The sequence below is a fragment of the Lacerta agilis genome, chromosome 7, assembly GCF_009819535.1.
Source record: "Lacerta agilis isolate rLacAgi1 chromosome 7, rLacAgi1.pri, whole genome shotgun sequence".
Lineage (NCBI taxonomy): Eukaryota > Metazoa > Chordata > Lepidosauria > Squamata > Lacertidae > Lacerta > Lacerta agilis.
In genome coordinates, this window is record NC_046318.1 from 83851220 (window position 1) to 83866508 (window position 15289).

General features: G+C 46.7%; 1 protein-coding gene across 1 annotated transcript in view; it reads right to left on the reverse strand.

The window, feature by feature from the left end:
• Positions 1-15289, reverse strand: part of LOC117050346 (1-phosphatidylinositol 4,5-bisphosphate phosphodiesterase gamma-1-like) — an 84299-nt gene that overhangs the window by 47754 nt on the left and 21256 nt on the right. The window contains exons 2-3 of the mRNA XM_033155957.1: positions 9595-9744; positions 3972-4113 (exon numbers count right to left, since the gene is read on the reverse strand). Of these exons, the coding sequence (XP_033011848.1) occupies positions 3972-4113; positions 9595-9744 (292 nt within the window). The remainder of the gene's footprint in view (positions 1-3971; positions 4114-9594; positions 9745-15289) is intronic.

Below are 15289 nucleotides of genomic sequence, written 5' to 3' on the forward strand. Positions count from 1 at the left end.
TCCAATCCAACCCCCTGCAATGCAGCAGGGACAGACTTTCACATGTCAGCGACCCCAAAATTTAGCACCCCCTGCGCCCATTGTCGTTACTCCATAGCCTTTTCGTAGAATCATAAAATTGTGGAGTAGGAAGGGATCCTGAGGATCATCTAGTCCAACCCCCTGCAATGAAGGAAAATGCAGCTGCCCCATATGGGGATTGAACCTCTAGCCTTCTGTTCTGCATCCTCCCCACGCTCGGTTTGGTGCCTAATGTGGGGGAACCAGTTGGGTTGCCTTAAATCCGCCTCTGAATGCAGGAATCACAGCTAAACCACATGCCATTTCCCGGAATCGCCTCCACTGTTGCTTCTGGGATCCCCAGATTGCGAGAGGGTTATTTCTTGATTTCAGAAACCTTCGCAGGCGTTATCAGAGACATGCTCTAACCGACTGAGCTAAGCTTCTCCCGAAGATGTTCGGCAAGGCAGTGGGTAACCGATAGCCTCACCCTCCATGAATCTGCCAAACTGATGTTGTTGTTGCTGTTGCTTTATTAAATAATTAATCATAAATAAATAAGAATAAAAATGTGCACACCACCACTGAGACCATTCCTTTGCAACTATCCAACCTCCCAATATTCCAACACCTCTTGCCATGGTTTGACCCCTTTCCGTTTTGACAATACAAATTCTACAAACACCCTCCCTCTCTCCTCAAAATCATTTCTCCTGCATGTTCCCCGCCTCGCCTTAATGGCACATGTTAATTTATCATTAATAGCTATATCTCAAACATCTTTGTACCATTCTTCCATTTCATATTCTGCTCGCCCCTTCCGCTTCCTAGCTGTAACAACTCGTGCGGCTGTCGATAAATTTGTGAGTCCTTCCTAGCCTGCGAACCTTCCAGCCCATCGTAAATTGATAACAGAAGAGCCTTCACACTTGCCGGCTTCCACTCCATTCCTACAGCGTTCCTACAGGGTATATTTTCCAACACTCCTCCTGATCTTCGCCTTTGTCCATGCAACAGGGGAAAGATAGAGGACTTTATTCACCTTTTCTTTCACTGCTCTTTATACGACCCAATAAGACCGAGGCTCTTCCTATTAATTCCCCCATCCATCGTCTTGGAAGATGATTGTATGAAATACTTATTGGTGGACGCCAACCCCATGGTTAAATATTCTGAAATACCCATAGCCACGTGATTTATTACTGCTTTTACCATATCTTGTTTTATCTACCATGATTTTATATCTGTTGTTTAGCAAATGTAGCTAACATATTTTGTATAACTGTGGCAGGTTTCTGCCTGAATGCTTTTTTATGTGCTATGGCCAATTGGCTAACGCAATAAACTTTGATTTGATGATAACAGCGATACCTCTGGACTTTTGGTCGGCTTTAACCCAGTTGAATTGACTTTGGAAGCCCCTCTTCGCCAGCTGGAAACCCACAAGGCAGCCCATCGCAGAGGGGATCTTGGCAGCAATCCCACTAGGCCTGGCACTCCCAGGGTCACATCAGGGCTGGAGCTCACCTGCTGCTCCCCATCTCGGGCGGCAGGTGGCAGCAGGGTGAAGCCTTAGCTCAACAGCTCCCTCCCCGCGACTCCACCTCTGCTAACTTAAACCAGCTGCTCTGTGCATTGCTGGGTGCCGGCTTCCCAGGAAGAGGGCGGTTAAAGGCCTTCCTGGGTCTCATCCTCTCCTCCAGCCTGCACAGGCAGCTCTGCAGGTGACAGGCCTGCGAGGGGAGAACGAAACAGGACTGCGGAAACAGCCAAAATGCTAAGCCGGAGATGGTAGCACCCAGTCCCCCTGCCGCCGCCCCCCCAGCCCCCAGTCATGGGCACACTGGTGTTCCTTCCCCTCCAGGTGCGACGGATCCCTCGTGCAACCCTCGCGAGGCAGCGTGGCGTAATGGTTCGAGCATCGGACTCAGGAGAGCAGGGTTCGAATCCGCCACTAAACCAGCCACGAAGCTCACTGGGCGACTTTGGAGTCAGTCTCTGCCTCTCGGCCTATCCTACCTCACAGGGTTGTTGTAGGGGCTGTAAAGTTTCATCAGAGGAATTCCAGCCTGATCAGCCTGTTTAGCTGATGTGCATTTAAGTCCAACATGGATTTTTGGAATAAATTGCGGATTAAAAACGGTTGCTGCAATCTCAGAGTTTGCCGGAAATGCTTGCAATAACATGAGATTAGGCGTGTTTTGAAATCCAAATTGGATTAAACTGAGCTCTTTTTAAAGCTTTTTAAAACTGAGCTCTTTTTAAAGCTTTTTTTTAAAACAACAACAACAACAATTCCACTGGGATTAAATTAAGCATTTGATTAATACAAGACCAGGGGGACTAAATGGGATGCTTTGATAGAATAATCCAAGTGTAATTATGACAGTTGCGCCTTGGACCAATCCCCCCCCGGGATTAAAACGAGCAACTGATTAAAAGAATGTGAGCGGGATTAAAGCGAATTCAAAATTAATCCAGTGGGAAATAATAAGGCGGCTAAAAAAACCATTCCTCACAAAATAATCTCTGTGGATTACAGCCGGTTCCTGAAGACGGCTAATGACAGCATATACAGCTGGGGGGGACGACGACAATTCCTTTGGCTCCCTGCTTTCTCCTTGCTCAGCTTCCACGCCCTTCTCTTCCTGCATAAACTCCCATCCTTTCCTCTTCGGCATCCTGTTTACAGATCGCTGGCCTACGGGGAGGGCTGTCAGGCCACAGCCCCCACCTCCTACCATGAAAAAAGCCTCGGGAGCTCAGCCTCTCTTGCTTTTCCTCCCTCGGCTCTCCTCCCAACTTGGCCTTTCTTCTACGGAAGAGGCACGCTTGTGTCAACGACTTCAAACCCTTCCCTGGATGAAACAGGAGGCAGGATAGCGAAAGCATTTCTTTCCTGCGGGAGACCGCCATCACATGGCACAGCGGACAAAGGCCCGGCGTGCCCAGCGTCTCGCCTAATTCTTTCCGGAATGGTACTCAGATCAGCGGCCATCTTGTGTCAGTGAGTTCCACGGTCTAATTACACATCGAGCTGAGACGTTCTCTTGCTTGCCAGCCTTTGGGACGTTTCCCTCTGCCCACCCCACTGACAATTCTGCAAGCTTCGTATCTCATGCCCCAGAAGAGAGGCGGCTCTTGTTTCGAGGCTGGGTTGGAGTTGTTTCCTGGCCACCCAAAGATGAGAGCTGGGCAAAACCAAGAGGCTATTTCATCGAACAGCCAACCCTGAAGGGGAGATCATTCTGCAGATGCACTAATCTCCAGCCATCAGTATCCTAAAGAAAACCCCAAAGTGGTTTGGCTGCACGTAGTTTGAATTGTTAAAATTGTTTGGCCGGTTCCCTTGTTCCCTCTCCATGAAAACATGGCACTGTGGAACTAAGTCATAGATCACAGAATTGTGGAGCTGGAAGGGACCACGAGAGACATCTAGTCCATCTAGTCCATTTTGGCCAATGTGGGTCTTGAACCCACAACCCTGAGATTAACAGCCTCATGCTCTACAGACTGAGCTATCCCAGAGGTCCTGCTTGGAACAGGCCGCTGGAGTCTTGGATTCAGGTTCCACAGTCTGCTACAAACAGATATAATGCCAAAAATCACTCCCTTTACTCTTTAAAACACCATTTCAAACTGCAAACGTTTCAAAGAAACCTATCGTGCTTTATCAACTATGCAAAAAACGTGCTTCTCACCAGAGAGAACCTCTCTTTGAACATATTATGATAATTTCACACCCGTAATCTTTATCAGATAATACCTTCCCTTATGTTTACATCCCATAACTAAGTACAGCTGTTCGCTGCTCTGGACACCAGTTTGCAAACTGGTTCCAGGACCAAAGGAGCGATGCAAGCCCAGGCGCAAACTGGGCTGTGAAGGAAGCATTTGCAATCCTGCACAGGAAGGGAGAGGAGGCCCCGATTCGTGCAGCCATTCCGGAGAGAACGGCACTCCTCACTCACCTGCCTTCTCTTGACCTGTCCATCGAGTCGAACTGCTTCCTCAGCCACCTCTCGACGTGGAGCGGCGTCTGCGACCGCTGCGTGTCCGTCAGCAGCCAATTCAAGCCGGCCACCCAGAGGTTGGCATCTTCTTCGCAAAAGGCTGGGAAAAGAGAGCAGCAGAGAACGAAGATGGAGGGAAGGAGGGGAGGAGACCTTGCTGCTTGCACTTCGGCTCAAAGAAGAAGTCCAAACCAATTTCCCCATCGGGATCTAGCCAGGGACCGGGGCCGAGGCCGCCCTGCTTGCCGCACCGAACATTTAACCCCTCCAGCTTTCAACATAGTCGATGGACCCCTAGGGACGTGGGTGGTCCTCACGAAGTAGCAGGGAGGACTGCCCTCAAAGGAGAACTCTGACAAGGAAGGTGGCAAGAGGGACCGGCAGATTCCCTGCAACCCAGATTAACCTGTCTCTGTTTGCCTGGAGAAAAGTGTCTTGTTGGAGCATTGCAGACAAGAGAAGAAAAACTAAACAGCTCTGGATGAGAGAGCAAGACAAACACTCTCCCTTCCTTATGCTTTATTTGCACTTGTCTGTTTATTGGATTTATATTCTACCTTTTTCTCCAAGGAGCTGGTGCACATGGTTTCCCCCTCCTAATTTAATCCCCACAAAAGCCCTGCAAGGTAGTTTAGGCTGAGAGGCAGTGACTGGTCCCTAAAGTCACCCAGCAAGATTCATGGCTGAGTGGGGATTCAAACTCCGGTCTCCCGGGTCCTAGTCCGACACTCTCTAACCACTACACCGCACTTCCTGACATGTGCATTTATTTAGTGTGTGTGTGTGTGTGTGTGAAATCTCTCTAGCTGAAATTCCTGCATGGCAGGGGGTTGGGAGAGATGACGACCCTTGCGGGGTTCCATCCGACTCAACAATTCTATGATTGCATGGTGCCGTTTCAGTGCGGGCTTTAAGAAAATCAGATATTTTCTCAAGCTTTTGCTGGCCGTTAACATCACTTGGGTGCATTTTTTAAAAAAATAATAATTAAAAATAATAATTGGCTTTTCAAATTAAAACTTTTACAGACATACAGGTGAAACTCAAAAAATTAGAATATCATGGAAAAGTCCATTTATGTAAGCAATTGTTTTCATTAGCTACTGGAGTTTAATATATGAGATAGTCTCATGACATGCAAAGCGAGATGTGTCAAGGCTTTGTTTGTTATAATTGTGATGATTATGGCGTACAGCTGATGAAAACCCCAAAGTTGAAATTGTTAATTTGGGGTTTTCATCAGCTGTACGCCATAATCATCACAATTATAACAAGCAAAGGCTTGACATATCTCGCTTTGCATGTCATGAGTCTATCTCATATATTAAACTCCAGTAGCTAATGAAAACAATTGCTTACATAAATGGACTTTTCCACGATATTCTAATATATTGTCATATATTAGTTTCACCTTTTAAGTTGAATTACTGAAAGAAATGAACCTTTCCAAGATATTCTAATTTTTCGAGTTTGACCTGTATATCAAACATAAATCATAAAAACAAGATTCCAAGGAATCTCCTGGACTTCCATCCTCCCGTTTGTGGGTCCTATGATTAATCATTCCCTCCTGCATCTTATATAATAATCCAAACACTTTACCTCTTCCGTTATGTCTAGAATTCATCCTTAAACTACGTACAAGTGATATTCCAATCCTATTAACGATTTTAACTGTTTACAACGGTCTTTAAGATAAGTTACAAATTCCCCCCATTTCTTATTTAAACTTTGGTCTTCCTGATTTCTGACTCTTCCGGTCATTTTAGCCATTTCAGCATAGTCCATCAACTTCATCTGCCGTTCTTCTCTGGCGGGAGCATTTATTAATTTTTATTATTGCCCCAGCCTATAGGCTGCTGTTTTGATATTTTGTGTGCATGATATAGATCTGGGTAACTAGAAATCCCCCAGAATCTCTAGCTAGGCCTGGGGGCAAAGACTCCTGTCTGAAACCCTGGGGAGCAGCTGCCAGTCAGAGTAGACAATACTGAGCTGGATGGATCCAATGGTCTGGGCTCAGGGTAAGGCAGCTTCCTCTGTTCCCGCGCCCACCGCCATGCAACGCCTTGTACCGTTTCGGTGACACCCAATACGGAAATTGCCCTTTAGGGAAATGGGAGCATGGATTCGCACAAAGGGAAATAGGGATGTTTTCTGGTGGGAAAATTACAGGGAGAGTCGAATCCTGCCATAAAAGCAGAACGGAAGGCAGGTGCACCACACCCCATGGGTCTTGCGTTAGTCATACGACGCTTATTTGTACTGGCCGGAGGCCAGAGGCAGACAAAACAGGCTGAGAACATCACCCTTTAGATTCCAGAAACAGCATCAAGCCAAGCGGAGAACTACAACTACGAAGTTGGAGATGAAAGCAAAAGAAATTAGGCTAATTAATAATAATTTAAAAAAAAAAACCAAATAAAAAATTCCTTCCAGTAGCACCTTAGAGACCAACTAAGTTTGTTCTTGGTATGAGCTTTCGTGTGCATGCACACTTCTTCAGATACACACATATGCATGCACACGAAAGCTCATACCAAGAACAAACTTAGTTGGTCTCTAAGGTGCTACTGGAAAGAATTTTTTATTTTATTTTGTCATGGTTAGCATGGGAATTAGAAAGAGATGGGGGAAAACTTTATACTGGCAGGAGGAGTGGGCACTGCAGGGGGGGGGCTCACCTGGCCTCTGGTCGGTCCAGGGCCGGATTTAGGTTTGATGAGGCCCTAAGCTCCTGAAGGTAATGGGGCCCTTTATATGTCCAGCTGCCCTGTGTCAAAAACAAATTGCCACTGTTTTTTGTGTTGAATAGATGCTATATCAGCCACCCCCAAACTCAGGCCTCCAGATGTTTTGGGACTACAATTCCCATCATCCCTGACAACTGGTCCTGTTAGCTAGGGATGATGGGAGTTATAGTCCCAAAACATCTGGAGGGCCACGTTGGGGGATGCCTGTGCTATATGGTAATTTATTGACCTAATAGGTATCTAAACCCATTTGCACATGCAGAATGTAGGCACCCTATATATAGAAATGAGCAAACCAGTGATATTTTAGGGAGCAGGCTAGCAGGCGGGGCCCATGACTTACATCACGGGTGTCAAACACAAGGCCCGCGGGCCGAATCCGGCCCGCCAGACCTCATCATGTGGCCCGTGTAGCCGCCGCCGGCCGCAGGGGCGGAGGGAGGCTCTGCGCCGCCTGGGGCGGCAGTGCGGAGGAGGCACCCCCCCGGGGGCGGGGCGCCGTGACGTTGCGTCGTGATGTCACGACGCAACGTCAGGACTGAGTGCGCACGCGCAAAATGTTGCACGTGCGCACTCCGTTGCTGGGCTCCCGCTCCTGCTGACGCTTCCGCAGCGACTTTGCGAGCCCTCTGAGTGAAAAAGCGGCTTGAGGGGGCTGCCGTGCGTGATCGGCAGCTGCCCCCAAGCCGCCTTTTCATCCGGCGGGCTCGCAAAGTCGTTGCGGAAGCGGCAGCAGCAGCGGGAGCCCAGCGACGGAGTGCGCACGTGCAACATTATTACAAAAAAACAGCCATAATTGAATGCAGTGACAATAATTTATGATAATAAAGAGTGGACACATAGTCCTACAGATACAACCGGCCCTTTGAGGGTGACCAAACTGCTGATGCAGCCCCCGATGAATTTGAGTTTGACACCCCTGACTTACATCATAGGAGCCTACACAACACAAAACACTGTTGCTGCATATACGTTTCATTTTATTTGTTTTTTATCTTATATTTTGGAAATGTACATCCAGGTTTTTTTTTCCGTTAAAATTTTTTGGGGGGCCCCAAGAGAGTGGGGCCCTAAGCCAGGGGTCAGCAAACCTTTTCAGCAGGGGGCCTGGTCCACTGTCCCTCAGACCTTGTGGGGGGCAGGACTACATTTTGGAGGGGCTGGGGAAATGAATGAATTCCTATGCCCCACAAATAACCCAGAGATGCATTTTAAATAAAAGGACACATTCTACTCATGTAAAAACACGCTGATTCCCGGACAGTCCGTGGGCCGCATTTAGAAGGCGATTGGGCCTGATCCGGCCCCCGGGCCTTAGTTTGTGTACCCATGCCCTAAGCCATAGCTTGGTTAGCTTCTATGTAAATCTGGCACTGGGTCGGTCCTGTTGTTGCTGCTTACTGGGAGGTGCAGGCAGCAGCGAGGTCGGCACGGTGTCAGAAAAACCACCAGGAGCATAGGATTGGCTCTGGCAGGGGATTTCCCCCATGCCAACGCCACTGCTGCCTTGCCCCTGCCTCCCTCCTGGGAACCAGCAAAGAGCAACGGGCTGGAGATCAGGTGAGGAGAACCCTCCGCTCACCACAACTCCCGCTGCCATGCGTCCCTCGGCTGCTCCTGCAAGGAACTCGGGCGATTATCTCGGAGCGCAACTTGATTAGGAGAAAGTAATCTGCCATCTATGCTAATCCGGGCGAGGTGTAACCACAGACAGTCCCGGTTTGCTTAATAGAAAGTAGATGCTGCACATGGAAACCGCTTGGTTTCCCAATCTCATTCTTCTGCTCCTCTATTAATGGCGACCCAGGGAGGGAGGGAACAGGTTGCAAGCGAATTTCCGCCCAGTCAGGATAGAGTGTTCTTTATGTACGCCACAACAGCTGCTAGAATTTTACTTGCAAGAAACTGGAAAGGTGAAGAGATCCCGACAGTGGAAGAATGGCAGATGAAGCTAATGGACTTTATGGAACTCGCTGAACTGACCGCGAGACTCCGAGACCAGAGGGAGGAGAAGGTGCAACAAAATTGGAAGAAATTTAAGGACTATTTAAAAAATCGTGAAAAGTTAGATATTTGAAGCAGAACTGGCTTGTTTAATTGGCTTTAGCTAGTTGATGTTAGATGAAAATAGTACACAAGAAGTAATGTTATGAATGGTTTAAAATATTTAGAAATGTCTAAGGATATGTTGTTTAAGTAATGAATTATATATGGTTAGTTAGTATCTTTATGATTATTAAGAATAGTGGTGAATGTTAAGAAAATAGTTACAAAGTTACCAAAGTATATTGATATTGAACGCAGTTGAGAGAACGGGGGAAGTCCCCCCAAAGAAGATTGAAATTAGAATTAAACAATGATTTTCTTTTGGTGTTCCTGTTTAGGTATGTATAGGTTTTTTTTGTTATTCTGATGTTGTTTTAATGTGTTTGATGTGTTTTCTTTGTTTTATCTTTTGTTAATTGTTTTTGTTTATTTGTTTGATGTATTTGTTGTTTAATGTAGAAAATAATAAAATCTTTTTTAAAAAAAGCAAAAGCAAGTGAATTTCCAGGTAAAAGAGGCGGTCTCTGCTTGCGTACGCAGCCAACGGAAAGGCTGAGGGGACCTGGGAACAGAAAAGCACTTTTCTGCCCCCGTTGATTTCCCCAGGGCAACTCCTCCGCCTCCTCCTCCTAGTCAATAAAATGGATTTGGTGTCTTCATACAATCGTAGGCTTGGAAAGGACTGAAAAAGTGGCAAAAAACCCCTCCCTCACTGGCAAGGGGTGTAAAGATTTGCCCTCCCCTCTCCCCAAGCCTCCTCCCCATTGCCCCCCCCCACTGACCAGCCAAGCTCAAGGTCTTCAGCCTGAAGTCTATTCCGTATAAGACAACGAAGCACAATGCAGAATCCAGTTTCCGGGCATCTTCTGGGTATCGTTCAAAATCCCGGGAATTCTTCCCTGGACGGATCTCCTTAATTTCCCTAATATCCACTGCAGGTTAAAGAGAGAGGGAGAGAAAGAGACATGTGTCAATGTTTTTTTTCCAAAGACCTGGTAGGATTATGCTTGCTCAAAAACTCCCACTTCACCTCTCTGTTTCCAGATTCTCCCTCCTTTCCTTTTTAAATAGATTTTTGAAAATTAAATTTGGTATATAAAATAAGATAAATAACAGTAACCCAGAGAGAAATCATTTCATGAGGTATTGCGATCACTATATGCGTGATTGCAAACAGGTTCAGTATTGTGTGTAATAGATTTGACCCCCTCTTCTTTTGACACTGGGAATTGCAAGGACCACAGCCTGTGATTCATGCATTTCATCCTTATTGACATCTGCATTGGATTAGAACTGATTTCATATGTGTGTGTTGTTGCTATTGTTCAGAATTATTCTCATTTACATATAATTTTCAAACTTGCCTTTATATATGCAAATGCTTTAGCTGGTTCTATGTATGCAATTTTTTCTCTGTAGGTTTTCATTGCATTGCAAATTGCACTGAGACACCTCATGGGAAGTGATTTGTAATTGTTTTAAATAGTTTTTAATGCTGTATTTTATATAGCTGTCACTTGCCTTGGGCTGTTCTGGTGAAGGTCAGGTTAATTAATTAATAATAATAATAAAAATAAAAAACAACAATCATAATAATATTCTGCACTAATTAACTTGAAGTTCCCACCACCATCTCATTCCTTTCATGTTAAGAGGCAATTTATAAGATTCCAAGGGTGGTATTTATGTGGAATGAATTAATCTAGATTATACGGAATAAATTAATCGACTTAACACTAGCCCCCATGTTGTTTACAGCCAAGAGAGAATGTTGCACTTCTCACTGGCTCTCCCTCTGACATGGAAGAGTTTCTTGGTGGAGGCTTCGAACCTTTCAATGCATCACAGGCAGAATTCAACAGGTGCAGCTCTCCCTAGCATAGAGATGAAGCAACGAAGGCGAGGAGGGAGGGAGGGATGTCCCTGTTGAATATCTGCACAGAGTCCGTCCCCCCTGGGCTTCTTCGCATGCGTGCCCAGTACTCAGCAGTCGCCTCTCAGCCAAATGTGCGGACCGTCTCCCTCAAAACACATAACCCGCCACGCAGGCCTCCAGTCTGGGAGTGAAACGGCCTTTGTTCCCGGACACCTCTCCTTTTCTCAAACCGCTTCCACATGGCCAGCCTCATGCAGCGCCCGGTTGCCCTGGAAACTTCGGGGTGCAGTCAAGAAACTCCAGGCCATCACCCGTTTGCATTTAGCCTGGGCCTGGGAATTTCTCTTACTAAGTTGCCCCCCTCGAGAGAAATCTGGGGACGGAGGGCAAGTCAGGACAGTGGGCTTGGCATGCGAACGGACACCAAGACCGAGGAGCTCAGTATGGTGTCCTCCAAATGACATGGCCGGCTCTGTCGTTGGGCAGAGGGAGACAGCTGCCTTGGGTGTCACGAAAGGGCAGCAAAGGGTTACTTCTTCAAAACATCCATTATTATTGCGTTATTTTTACTCCCGGGGAGAGGATTTTTGGCCTCGAGTGACAAAACGGCTTGTCATGCCTTGGATACTGTGCCGTGTTCGAAATTAGCCAGGCGCCAGGAGCATTTTGAACCTGCAACCAAGTGAAGATACCTGGACGCCAGGATGGTGCCTGACGTCTCCACCATCTGGAGGTGCATCCCTGGGAATCCTCGGATCTGGGCTGTTTTCACACACTAATACCCCGTCCGGTAGAATTCTATCAGGCATATTTTATCTGTACAGTCGGAATGGGTTTCGGGAACCAAAATGCTTTTTCTGTGCAGCCTGAGCAGGAGCAGGAACGAGGTTATAGCGAATGCTCACAAATGTGAAGAATATTCCAACATTATGAATGGTCTGCGTCACCCTTCATCAAAAAGGACAGAGCAGGCCAATAGATATGTGGGCTGTCTCTGGATCAAGTGACTTTTCTTCTTTCAGCTCTCAAAGCTCTTAACCCAGCTCAAGGTTGTCATCTGAACTAGCCAGAGGTTTCACTGAGAATCAGGCACAGTCAGTCCATGGTTCGAAAAATACGACTTTAGAACCGTCTAGCCCCAAAAATGGGCACTAGACATTCTATTTGTGTCACTGTAACCTTGGTGGCGCTGTGGTCTAAACCACAGAGCCTAGGGCTTGCCGGTTTGAATCTCCGTGATGGGGTGAGCTCCCGTTGCTCGGTCCCTGCTCCTGCCAACCTAGCAGTTCGAAAGCACGTCAAAGTGCAAGTAGATAAATAGGTGCCGCTCCGGCGGGAAGGTAAATGGCGTTTCCGTGCGCTGCTCTGGTTCGCCAGAAGCGGCTTAGTCATGCTGGCCACATGACCCTGAAGCTCTCTCGGCCAGCAAAGCAAGATGAGCACCGCAACCCCAGAGTTGTCTGCGACTGGACCTAATGGTCAGGGGTCCCTTTACGTTTACCTTTAACCTTGGTTTAAGGAGCTATTTGGTGCCTAAATTATGTATTTGAGTTTCAAACACTGACACACTGCACCGTGACTTGGGGACAGCCCATCTTTTGACGTTCTGCCTTGGGTAGCAAAGTTGCCTTGGTCTGGCCCTGCCTTGCGGAAGTGATGCCCAATGGCCCATAATTCTTCGGGCTATCCCAGTCCCCCTGATTCCCTTCTATCACCACCAGCCATTTTTAATAACAACTTTTAAAGCATCTGGGAAAAAAAACCCACGCAGGTTAAAACCTATAGCATGTTAACCACACCTGTGGCTCAGAGATCTGCACTGGTTGCTCATTTGCCACGAGGCCAAGTTCACAGTGTTACTATTAGCAGATAAAACAACTTAGCAACTTGGGACCGGTTCACCTGCGAGATCGCCTTGCCCTAAACATGCCCGCCAGACGGCTTTGATAGCGAGAAGCGATGCTGTTCCAGGTGCCACACAACGTTCCATATCTGTTAAGAACTCGATATTTAACTTTGGAACTCCCTGCCTATTGACACCAGACAGGTGACGTCACTGTCACCTACTGACCACTCCTTCTTTTGGGGTCTCTGTGTCTGGAAACAAGGAGTTCAGTTTACAGAACGTTGGTGCGCTTTTAATACGCTAGAAAATTCTTTCCAGTAGCACCTTAGAGACCAACTGAGTTTGTTCTTGGTATGAGCTTTCGTGTGCATGCACACGAAAGCTCATACCAAGAACAAACTCAGTTGGTCTCTAAGGTGCTACTGGAAAGAATTTTCTATTTTGTTTCGACTATGGCAGACCAACACGGCTACCCACCTGTAACATTTTAGAGTAGTGCATGGGGACTCGCTGAGCGGGCGGCTCGGTTGGGGGGTGGCTCGTGGGCTGGTTAAATGACCCCCGTGGGCCACTTGTGGCCCATGGGCCTAAGGTTGCCGACCCCTGCTCTACGACATACATTTCATGCAACAAATAAACAAACAAAATCGAACGCTGCCCCAGACTCACCAGTCTAAAAGCCTGGCAAACTGTTCCGCATGCTGCCAACTCCTTCCCAACCAGCGCCAGAAAACTACACCAAGGCTGTCTTCGGCTGGAGAGGATTTATTTTTTGCAATTATGAAAATAGGCGTTTGCTATTTTCATCGGAACTGTCCAGCCACCGCAAAGTAGCATTTCCTTCCCACTTACAGCTTGTCCCATCTTTTGCTTTCTCCTTCCTTGACGTTACTCCTGAGAAAACCTCTCCTGCTAACATGACGTCCCCTGCCAATCCCAGTTGTGAGCTGGTTCCGTTTCCCCCTCAGTGCCTGCTAGTTTTCAAGAGACCTGCTCATCTGGAATGTCCCACCCCAAATTCATCACTGCTGTTGTTGCTGCTGCTGTCCTTTTTAATCTCCCCAGAGACACCCCCCCCCCAATACATCACAAAAACCTGTATTCCTGTACATACACCACTACTCATGACAGTATACATCTGCAAAACCCTTTCTTATTAAGCATAAACCTTTGCGACCTGTCTTTGGGTTTTCTGGAGAAGTTGTAAACAAAACAAATCTCTACCATTCGATTCATATTTTTTATGCGAAACCTCAGATACACTGCCATTCAGACACCTCCAATAATCTGAATGCAACTTGTCCCTCTTCACATCTTTAAATGACTTGCCTGTTGGCAAAAAGGACAGAAAATGCCCCTGGCAATCTTTGTAGTGCCAACATGCTTTGGCACATGGAACCAGCAAGTATCGCCAAAGATGGCTGCCTGGTATCTTACGTCTCAAGGTCCTACCAGCAAGATGGAGCCTCTGATTTCTGGTCATTCTCTCTACATTTCCCTACTTCGTGCACAAGCATGCAAAAGTTGTTCCAGATCACCTTTAGAAATGGGCCTCTCTCTCCATCTGTTTCCCCTTTTCTGCCTTATCTGTTCCCTGTCGGGTATCCCTTTTCCTATCTCCTGTGCGCATCCATGCCTGCTTCCGCCAGTTTCTCCCCACAAATAACCCCACAGGGGATATATTTCATGGGGCCAAATGACTCCGGCAAAAGTGTGCCGCCCTTGCCAAACACCCCCCCCCCCAATCTCCTGTTCTCTGGGAACAACACAATCCATACGGCCACTCGCTCGCTCGCAAACAGAATATAAGAATGTAAGGGAAAAGGGGGATAAAGGGAAGGAAAAGTTGGGATTTGTGCACATGCAAAAACCTTCCCAAAAACCAAACAAAACAAATGCCTTACATTCCCAAAAATCAACAGGACCACATCTGACTGTGGCTCAGATCATCAGCTTCTTATAGCAAAATTCCAGCTTAAACTGAAGAAAGTAGGAAAAACCACTGGGCCAGTAAGATTCAATCTAAATCAAATTCCTTACGAATACACAGTTGAAGTGAAGAACAGGTTCAAGGATTTAGATTTGATGGATAGAGTACCTGAAGAACTGTGGATGGAGGCTCGTAACATTATACAGGAGACAGCAACGAAAACCATCCCAATGAAAAAGAAATGCAAGAAAGCAAAGTGGCTGACCAATGAGGCCTTACAAATAGCGGGGGAGAGAAGACAAGCAAAATGCGAAGGAGATCGTGAAAGATACAGGAAATTGAATGCAGATTTCCAAAGAATAGCAAGGAGAGACAAGAGGGCCTTTCTAAACGAGCAATGCAAAGAAATAGAGGAAATAACAGAATGGGAAAAACCAGAGATTTATTCAAGAAAATTGGAGATATGAAAGGAACATTTCGTACAAAGATTAACACAATTAAGGACAAAAGTGGAAAGGACCTAACAGAAGCAGAAGACATCAAGAAGAGGTGGCAAGAATACACAGAGGAATTATACCAGAAAGATATGGAGGTCTCATACACCCCAGGAAATGTGGTTGCTGACCTTGAGCCAGACATCCTGGAGAGTGAAGTCAAATGGGCCTTAGAAAGCCTTGCTAACAACAAGGCCAGTGGAAGTGATGATATTCCAGCTGAACTATTTAAAATTTTAAAAGAGGATGCTGTTAAGGTGCTGCACTCAATATGCCAGCAAGTTTGGAAAACTCAGCAGTGGCCAGAGGATTGGAGAAGATCAGTCTACAT